The 10,878-nt window shown below is 39.4% G+C and overlaps 1 protein-coding gene across 4 annotated transcripts in view; it reads left to right on the top strand.

The window, feature by feature from the left end:
* Positions 1-1,511: 1,511 nt before the first annotated feature.
* MACROH2A1 (macroH2A.1 histone) overlaps positions 1,512-10,878 on the top strand; it is a 36,754-nt gene continuing 27,387 nt past the window's right edge. For all 4 annotated transcript variants that reach the window (XM_081937060.1, XM_081937058.1, XM_081937059.1 and 1 more), the window contains exons 1-2: positions 1,512-1,629; positions 10,541-10,741. In XM_081937060.1, the coding sequence (XP_081793186.1) occupies positions 10,570-10,741 (172 nt within the window). In that variant the 5' untranslated portion in view covers positions 1,512-1,629; positions 10,541-10,569. The remainder of the gene's footprint in view (positions 1,630-10,540; positions 10,742-10,878) is intronic.

Below are 10,878 nucleotides of genomic sequence, written 5' to 3'. Positions count from 1 at the left end.
GAAAGATGCAATCGTGGCCACATAAAAGCACCCAAAGGTCTTACCAGATTAGAAACATTCATATTTAAAGAGATTGATCAGCATTGTTTATACATATATTTCAAACTAGATAGGTATAAACATGGATTTCTAAACTATGTATAATTTAATAGTGAGACGACTTTAGGATATGGCCATTTGTTGCAATGTAAATCTAAACTCAGAATCTTGACGTTGGGCTCTGTCTTCAGGATTTTGCAAATGTTACATCAGCTAAATAGGTCAGGGCCATTTATTCTGTTTCTGAATTCCTATTGCTGATCCTAAAAACACTGATGCTGTGATAGGAAGAAACCCTAGTGGGGAATGTAATCATATCATAGTAAAAGGGGATGAAACAAGCTGCTTTTACAAAACATCACTGCCACTAAACATGGCTCTTATGAACCAATCCTAATGTCCTGATAGTTTGATAACCGTTCAAGAGGTCCAATTCTGAAAAGAGAACTCCAAGAAGGGCTGGAACCAATTAAGAGCCTGAGAAGCAGAATCCTCTGGAAAACAGCCTAGATTGTTCAGGAAATAAAAGATTCTGCAGCAGAGGGAAAATGTGTACATGTGCTTTGCCTCTCAGACTTCAATCTTTTCCCCAGTGATGTACTGTAGCTTCCACCATCTCGATGACCGCTCCCTACTCTGCCAGGGCATGTATTGGCAGGTGGCCGTAGAGGGCCAGGGAGGTGGCCATCAACCCAGCAGGCGTCATTGCAGGGGATTTACCTGTGGCCCCATAAGCGTGACCTAGCACCAGCGCCCGCCTCACCACTGGCTGCAATCCATCCCCCTGCTGGCCCACCGAGCGTCCACTGCCACTCATGAGCCAAGAGAGGGCAAGCGGGCGGAAGGGGTCCCAGGTGGGCCAGAGGCAATTGAAGGAGGAGAGAGCAGTGCTGCCCAGCAAGGCTGCGGTGCTCAAAACGTCAGGGAATGGAGACCCAGAGAGAAATAGGAGGAAGGAAGGAAGGAAATGAGGGAGGGGGAGGGAGGGAAGAAGATGGGAATGAGGGAGGGAGGAAAGAAGATGGGAATGGGAGGGGAGGAAGGAGGAAGATGGGCATGACAAGAGGGAGGGACAAAGATGGGAAAGAGGGACGAAAGAACATGGGAATGAGAGGGAGGACGGGAGGGAGGGAGGAAGATGGGAATGAAAAGAGGAATGGAGGAAAGAAGCTGGGAATGAATAAATGAATGAATGAGAGAGGGAGGGAAAAAGAGAATGAGAGAGAAGGAGGAAGGAAGATGGGAATGGGAAAGAAGGAAGGAAGGAGGGAGGGAGGGAGGGAGGGAGGGAGGGAGGGAGGGAGGGAGGGAGGGAGAGAGAGAGAGAGAGAGAGAGAGAGAGAGAGAGAGAGAGCGAGAGAGCTGCGCGGCCGAGACCGCCGCCGAGCGACCGACTGAGCGCGCCGAGGCGGAGGAGGAGGGGGGGGGGGATGTGACGAGCTCTGCGCGCTGTGCATTGTGGGAAGCGCTTGCACGTTTGCCCGAGTCGTTCCAGTTCACGCGCGGCGGAGTTCAGAGGGAAGCGGGAGACGCCGGGGGGAGGGGACGTATTGCTGCTGCTGCTGCTGCCGCCGCCGACCCCGCTGCGCCGTAAGTGATCCACGCCGCGTCTCTTCCCCGGCGCCTCCAGGACGCGAAGGCTGCTGGGCGGCGGGGCTTGTCCTTTGTATGCTCGCCGCTCTTCTCTCGGTCGCCTGGGAAGGTGGGGTTGGGAACGGCTGGCTCTCCGCTCTCTTTCTCTTGCCTTTTGCAGCCCCGGAGGTGGCTGTTTTTCAGGCGGCAGCACCTGCCTCGCCTGCCCGGGAGCCGCCGCCAAGTTCGGCTCTTGGGCGACCTTTGGGAGAGCCCAGCCGCGACTTTTTTTGGCAGCTGGGCTCTCAGTAGGGGGGTGGGGCACAGGAGCCTGAGGACGGGATCGACAGGGTTAAGGGAGAGCTGGAAGGCTTCCCCGCTGTGCCCTTAAAAGAGAACCAGGAAATAAACTCTCTCTTCCCTCGTAAGGTCGGTGCATCTGTTCTCATTTTGACTTCAGCTCCAGCAGGGTCGGATGGGGAAGCGATCCCCAAATCCCGTGTGAAACAGCTCCGTTGCACCATAATATTAAACAATTAAAAGCAATGGTTTGGCTTGCTCCGGTTACGTTTCTCATCCCTCCCTTCGACCGTCCTTTACTTTCCTCTTTCATCTCACCTCGGGTCATTGGACACGAACAGGGGTTGCAAAGGGAAATGCTTGGGGGGAGGGGGGAGAGTCATTCATGTTCCCTGTTTCAGGGCAAAGGATGCTCCTTCCCCAAAATTCTTTGCTCAAAAGTAGCTTTTTAAACCGCATTATCAAAGGGATGGATGAAATAGGTGGAAAGAAATACCATGTCAGGAAAGAGGGGAGGGGAGAATAACCCCAAAACACCTCTTAGAGGGTATTTTAGAAATCTGAACAAAAGCTGTGATGCTGAAGCTGCAACATTTACCCTGTCTTCTGGAGCGGGCAGCCATAATAAAATGAATAATAAATGTGTTAGAAGAACTGTTTCTTGACTTGTGATATTCAGTTTATAAAAACACTTTAGAAGGAGGTGAATAGTGGAAATAAAAATTAAGTCTCAAAGCCACTCATAGCCCATCCAAAAGAATAAAGTCAAAATTGACGTAGTTCTGCTTGTTTACGTGGGGTCCCCTGATATTAATAAAATACGGTTTGAATCTGTTCAAAGTATGAAATACATTTTTTACTGATTTGGATTTTTCTCTGTAGTGTAGGTGCATGAAATTTTAAACTTACTTCCTGGCAAATGTATGTTGTCATTTTCAGTTTTGGGGACCAAATTGTACCCTGACTTAATTCATAACTCCATAGGTAGATTTTTGCAGTGTCAAGTTGTATCAGTTTTTCACGATCTGAGATTTTGTTCACCTCACTAGAGTATTAATATTTATGCCTTATGTCTATTGGGAGAATGTCACTTAGCAACAGGTGTATGGGGACTACTCTAGTTTACATGCTTCTTGGTGTTTGAAAAGAACAACAAGACCCAAAGTCATTCATTCTTTCAATCAGGGAAGAATTTCCTGAGTAGGTAAAGATAAATCTTTAGTAGGACTCTATATACTTTAGATTTGATTTCAAAATAGCCATTTGGAGCATACAGCGGAATAAATATGTGCAACTTTCTGAAGCAGCCGCATTTTCTTCTGGTATTGCATGGCTGTTTTCTGTAACCGCTGTATGAACCCTGAAAAGATGTGACTGCTTTAAAGAGTTGTAATAGGTATTACATTCATGCATCCACATAATCCGGAGCAGTTTTTTGAAATCATATCCAAAACATGGCATAACCCTAATATTTAAGACAGTCACAAACCAGAGTAGTAGTTACTGAAATCTGATAATCCATAAATTTACTAAGAAATTTCTGTTATGGATTTGCACTATATTTTATTCTTCTACATTTTCTTACTTAACTAAATCTTTCTTTAGATTTAACTAAAACTATACTTGACTTTCTCTCTCTAACCCGATTCTACAAATAGAAAATGTGTAGTAATGCCTATACTTTGTGTATAATTAAAATTTTAATTATGTATTGATTATTATCTACCATATATATTTCAACCGTTTCTACTGTAGCTTGATACTTGTGTAATTGAGAACAGAACCTGAATAACTTGGTTCAAGTGACAGTGACAGATTTGGAGTTTTCATCTGAATGCGGTCTGTACATAGTCTTTGATTAGGGAATATACCAGCAGTTGTAGAGTTATTGGAATTTAAGACATAGGGTTTGGAATTCTGCCAGTTGCATTAGTAGACTCGAAAAGAAGATAATTGGAAATAAAAGGGGTATACTATTTAAGAATTGAAAAAGAATGTGCATGTAAGCACCCTCCCAGAATATCAAAATGATTTAATAAAAACTACTTTACAAAATCAAATAGGAAGATGAATGGATATAGAATAACTGTCATTGTGCTAAGCTTTTTCCTGCATTCTATGTATTTATGTTGTCTCGTGCTGAGAGTATATGTAAGCAAAATCTCACACTAAAAGAAGTGCATACATAAGTAGGCAAGTAGCCAACATATATCTTCAGCTAGAGCAGTTTTATGACACAGTTACAGAAAAATACAAAAACATTGCAGAATGAGGAAGTACATAGCATATATTTTTCAACCATAAATGTTGCAACCGTATCAACATTTTCTTTCACTTTGCCTCCCTGATTATACTTAGTTATGTTTATTAGTATATGTTTTCCCTTCAGCAGAGAGCAATAAAATGGAAAGGCCCAGTTCCACTTGTCTGTGTTGTAAGCCAAACCTTTGTTATTCTACCAAATATGCTTTCCAGCCTCCATGTGTGTATGTCATTAATGCTTCGTTAATAGCTTCAAAAAGGCAGATTTATACTAAGCTTGTGAGACTATAAATACTTTACACATTCATTCTTTTTTTAAAAAAAAGTTTGCCTAAGCTTTATGTATACACTGTAACAATCAATGGCTAGGTTGAGTATCAAGTGTAAGGTGCTTCAACTGTAGTTTATTGATTTTAAGGGAAATTAAGATGAGAATACTTAAACAGATTTGTTTTTGGTTCAGTTTTTTCAACAAAGAGAATTTATGTTCCATTAAAAAACTGTGAAGAACAGGAATTAAAGTTGAGGTTGACAGAGCCATGGGTAGAGAATGTTTCTTTTGAATGTATTTAAATCTCAGCGCATCGTAGGATACTGAAGGAATGTTGATAGTCTGGCTATCCCCGCAATAGCAATAGCACTTAGACTTATATATCGCTTCACAATGCTTTACAGCCCTCTCTATGCGGTTTGCAGAGTTAGCATATGGCCCCCAACAATCTAGGTCCAATGTTACATATTACCTTTCAGAAATCTGCAGAAGTGGTGAGTACCAGATAAATGGAAAAGTATAAACTTCTCTATCTTCAAAATCAGGAAAAAGGGAGAACTATGATGTGGTGTGTTGCTTACAGGCACATATGCACTTTTCTTTCAATTCTTAAATGGTGTGCCACTTTCATTTCCAATTGTCTTTTAAAATGTAACGCTACTGGTAGAATGTCAAACTGTGTGTCACACATTGAAGAAAATGTGAGAAGAAGTAAGGAAAAATAAAAGACAACTCAGTTCTGGAAAAGGGGAAAGTGTGAGAAAGAAACTCCAAATAACCCTACTTTGATTTTGTTCGGTATAAGATGGGGAAGACGGAAACTGTCAAAGTCTCAAGATTCAATACAAATCCTCTAATCCTTGCACTGTTTAATGACTTGGTGTGTGTGTGTGTGTGTGTGTGTGTGTGTGTGTGTATTAGAAGATAAGTAAATTGGGTTATTTTGATGGGGTAGAGAAATGGGCTGAAATTGCAAAATATTTAATAGAGACTTATGCTTAGCAATTTACATTTAAAAAAATCAAATTCTCAGATGAAAGTTACTCAGCTTGGAAATAATACCTAGGAAAGATTTCTTGGAATATATAGTGCAGCTGAATGCTTACTGAATATGAGTCAGCAATATAATGTGGCTGCATGAAAGCAAATGCAATGTGGGTGGCATCAAGACAACGCTTGATCAGAACTCAGCTTGAATTTTGATTGAATATTGACAATCTCCAATTGCTTGGAGAAGTTGTGGGATCCCTGTCATTACATAAGTTCAAGAAGAAACTTAATGCCTGTATGGTAGGGATGCTTTAATTAAGATTCTTGCTGCACTAAACAAAGGATTGGACTTGATGGCCTAAGGGACCCTGGACTCAATTGACCTGAATCAGTGATTTCACATAAAACCCTAAGCTAAATCCAAACCTTATTGTAAAGTGCAGTGTGTGAAGCAAGTCTCCACCAAACTAGGAAACTTTAAAAAGAAAATAGAGAATTTATGAAAAACATGCCAGTGCTTGGTTATCATTCCTATTATATTATATATATCTTCTTGTCTGTGACTTGGGACTGAGAGCCTGCTATTGTACTCAGTTTGTGACCTTCAACTTGATGTCTAGATGGTCACAAGATTCCTAATAAGATAAGTCTTTTGTTTGGTTCAGCAAGGATAACCTACATTCTTAAAACTTGTTGTTATTTGATTTTCTCAAGGACACATAAAAAGATATCAGCAGTGGTGATTACTTTTTGTCAGCATTTAAACACTTCAGGGAATAAAATGGAGACTCTTTCACGTGTGGGTAGTTCCAAAGAGATGTGCATCTTCTTTTGAAATTGCCAATTTATGATGGTCAGACAAAGTTTTCCTGTGTCATAATAATTAGTTGGGGCCAAATATACTGATTCTATAAATAATTTGAATATTCAGGGCTTGAAAGTTGCTTTGATCTCACTGCCTTAAATATACAATGATTCTGACAAATGATTCTGCATAGATGTGGAAGTAGAACTTTCTTGAACAGTCTCCGTAGTAGAAAGCTGAGCGTATATCTGTCAAAATATTTCAAGTTCCACAATTCTTGGGGAGAATGACAGTTTCTACCATAGTCTCTGTTGCAAGCACTGTGTTTTGAGAGCTGAATAAAGAGGAAGAAATGGTAGTGAATGGTGTGTACATTTTTAAAACATAGCTCCACTTTACATTGAGTAACTTCCTTCATGCTGTTACAAAACTATAATGGAATTCTAGCTTACCTGTCAATAAGAGTGCAGGAGACAGCATTGCACTATGGAGAAAAAAACAGGAAATTCTGAACAGCAGAACTTGATCAGCAGTAGTGTATTGTAAAAGGAACAGCAGAGAAATCAATGTAGTATCATAGATAGGTACACTGTGCTACACGGTGGAAGCTTGAATCTAAATCTTAACTCTTAAGTTTGCAGAAATATTTTCTTTCCATAGTCAACTTCACATGGTTCTTGTGAAGATATCATGCGGTAGTTACATCCCCTTCATTTCTACTAATATGGAAAACCAGATAAATGAATAAAATGATTTATGGGCTAGGTTGAAACGGTAGCCATATGAATTCACACTCTGCTGGCTGTTCAAGAAGATGCAAATGTAGTTCTAGTTCGGCTTGGCTTTTATTCAGCCTTGTTGTTGTTAGTTGCGAAGTCATGTCTGACCCATCGTGACCCCATGGATAACATTCCTCCAGGCTTTCCAGGCTTCTACCATCCTCTGGAGTCCATTCAAGCTCACGCTACTGCTTCAGTGATTCCATCCAGCCACCTCATTATCTGTCATCCCCTTCTTCTTTTGCCCTCAATCTCCCAGCATGAGGCTCTTCTCCAGTGAGTCCTTTCTTCTCATTAGGTGGCCAAAGTATTTGAGTTTCATCATCAGGATCTGGAACAGTCAGGGCTGATTTCCTCTAAGACTGACCGGACTTGCAGGAGTCTTCTCCAGCAACATAATTCCAATTCTTTGGCGCTCAGCCTTTCTTATGGTCCAACTTTCACAGCCATACATTGCAACTTATCAAATTATCCAGCTTTAGGAGCTGATTATCTAGTAGCAATGTCGTATGTAGCAAAATATGACATGTGTGTACAAGAAGTCATTGTCCAAATGCATCTCAGAAGAAACAAGCCACTGCCATGATACCACATAGACATTGGAAATGAACTCAGCTGAAATACACCCAGCTTCTGAGGGCCAGCTGTCAATCTGTTATTAAGTTAACTTCTTTGCCACATATGCTTCAGAATATCAGAATGTCAGTGTGAAATATGTGACCCAAGTTGCTCATTGGTACAGTCTTCATTTGTTGAGACCGTGAAGTGACATAGTGATATGTGAAAATGTCTTGGGAGTGGGTGGGAAAGCTGGAAATCCGTATGTAAAAACTACATCAGCCCAAACGAAGAGAGGGCATGGGAAATACTTCAGAAGGCACCCACCTTAGTTTTCTGGAGAATAAAATGAAAAGAGGGAAGAAATAACTTTTTTTTTCATGGCTTTGTTAATATAACCTTAAACTAAACATAGAGCTACTATTTCTGGTCTGGATTACCTTGCAGGGCTGACATCCTTCTAGTTGAGCTTGATTTCTAGTGACTTCATGCTCTTGCCATATAGGTTTGTGGCAATAACAATACTTTCTTCAAGATTTTTCCCCGAAATCTGACTGGTAGTCTTAGTAATTCATGACGTATTCAAGTTCTAACCTAGTTCAATTCTGCTTAGTTTTTTTAAGATCAGTTGCATGCTATCACTGATGCGGATACGACATTGTAGCACACTCAGTGAAATCTGATTAGATACGACTTTTCCCCCCAACTTTCTATCTCCTGTCTTCATTTCTGAGCTACCAACAGAAGTTTAGCATCTTAAGGCTAAGATTATGTAGCCATGGCTGGTTCTCTAAGAATCTTATTTGAATTTAGTTGACCAAAACGGCTTGGTCCAATTCTGTGATTCTGTTGGAAAATGATAGATTGAACAGCTTTATGAAAAATGTCACATTGCAGCAACATATATATTAGCTTATTTTCAGGGAAACGGGGTATCTGTAGCTTTAACATTGTTTTAAATCGTTTAGATTGAAATTTCATTGTAAAATATGAAAAATATCAATTACTACCAATATTATTTTATTTAGTGGTGAATGGTTTTATAACACTCAATTTCCAGATTGACTGAAGCCTCTATTGTTTTTAAAGACTGGTTGAAGAGCCAGAATTAACAAGATGCTTTGTTAGTTACATGCCAGTTTTCGTTTTTATTTTAATTCCAAAATGAAAAGAATAATGGGATGGGGTGCAGTTTCTTAACTTTTTTGACAATGTTTCCTTAAGTTTCTGAACAATTATTGTTGCTGTGACAAGATAGCATATTCTGTTAGGACTGTCATGATAACCTCAGTTGAAATAGTACCTCTGTTCTGAAATATAGACAATTTTCCATATATAGAATAATTAAAAGTTTAACTACAATCTGTCTGACATTTCAGCCTTGTTTGAAAACATTCATAGAAATGGTTAAATATTGGATCAGTCTGAAGAAACTATTTTATTTGGAGATGCCTGTACTTGTGTTTCGATAGATCTTGGTTGCAAATACACAAAACACATAGTGAGTGAAATTGAACCAAGTGGGGACAAAAAAGAATGGAGAGCAAGCAAATCAAAAATTCAAAATAGAGATACCATTATTTAATAATAGGGAAAATAAAAGGAAGAGTAAGAAGAACTGCTGTGAAATAATTTTATTTGATGTCAGATCAGTTTTGCCCGAGAAAGGGGTTTTCTTAAGGCCCAAAAATGCCAATATGTTTTCCTTTGGTTTATAAAATTTTGTTTATGGAACTGTCTCCACACCGGTAAAGGAAAAAAGCCACAACACGAAATCAAAAGTCTTTGGAAAGATTTTTTTTAAAACCACTAGTCCCAGCAGAGTCACAGTTTCTGAGCTTGTAAACTACACCTCCCCATGGAGCTTTTTAGCATTTTATGGTAATGCCTATACTCTTAGAAAAACTCTTAGATAAAAATTACAGGCACTCTGCAGAATTATCCATAAAAAGGTTGTGCGTGGTTGTAAATTAACTTGCAGGTTTTGGCCATCTTTCATGGGTGTCAAGTGCAATTACATTTGTGGAAAGTAGTTGTCAGACTGAAGTTTATGAAACTCCATCTGGGGAATGGCATTAAAGTCTGGTTGGTAAGGAGATGAATTCCACCATTCCACATTCCAGGAATTTAATTGCAACCCTTTCCAAAAAGATAAAAGAACTATATATTGTATATGCAAGTGTTGTTTACAGGGCTTAGTAGGAAGTAGGCCTTGCTAGCCTTGGAATTTGCTTTAAAGGTCAGTCCAAAAACTTAAAAGATATATTGAAGACTAGTGTACTTTCATGTGAAAAGTGCCTATAGCAAACTTTATCCAAGTGGGACTAACCAAAACCATACTGTATAGCCTATCTTTCTCCCTCCTTCCCTCCCTTCGTATCTCTTGCAACAATTGGTAGAGGAAGTTTCCATGTCTTTTTAAAAACAGGAAGCAAAATTACCCAGTTCTAGAAACAACTAATAGGTGGAAAATAGGCTAGGGAAAATTAGTGTTTTTGTATCAACAGGTTTGTCTGATCTGGAAATTAGTTGAAATTGGCACATTGTCCAAACCCCAGGCAACTTTTGATGCACATATGTACACATATGTATAAGTTTGTCTTTTGAGAATTTTGAATTACATTTTACTTTTGCTTTAGAGATTTTACAAGGCATTTTAATCTCTCTTCTATTATATCTTGTCACATAAGCTAAAAAATCTACTACCCCAAAAGATGCATCCTGCAGTGAAATATTGGAAGTTGATTTTGCTTACATACTAACAATGCTTAATTCCATTACCATTGTTGAAATACACTAATTATCGTATATTTGTAATAATATGGCAATTGAAATTGCACAGTGTACTTAGAAGTCATAGACCTTATTTAGCTGTTAATATTTTGTAATATTCAGGTTTTATTTATTATTTGGAATAAATATTATGGAACCTATAGGTAGTCTTATTTTCTTCTTTATTTTTAGTGTGCTGATCCAGACCCCTTTGAAAAAAAATGTCCAGCAGGGGTGGAAAGAAAAAGTCAACCAAAACATCTCGCTCAGCAAAGGCTGGGGTCATATTCCCTGTTGGGCGAATGCTTCGATATATTAAGAAAGGTCATCCAAAATACAGAATTGGGGTCGGTGCTCCAGTATATATGGCAGCAGTACTTGAATACTTGACTGGTAAGTTCATTTTAAAAGACAATAGTGAGAAAGCAATAAAAATATAAAATAATCATAAAAGGAATTTATGAACAAAGTGAGGAGGAGGTTTGGTATAGAAACATTATCCACACAGTCCAGTTTGTCAAATTTTAATC

The sequence above is a fragment of the Natrix helvetica genome (assembly GCF_964273705.1).
Source record: "Natrix helvetica genome assembly, chromosome: 1".
Lineage (NCBI taxonomy): Eukaryota > Metazoa > Chordata > Lepidosauria > Squamata > Natricidae > Natrix > Natrix helvetica.
This window is presented reverse-complemented; position numbering and strand designations above follow the sequence as displayed.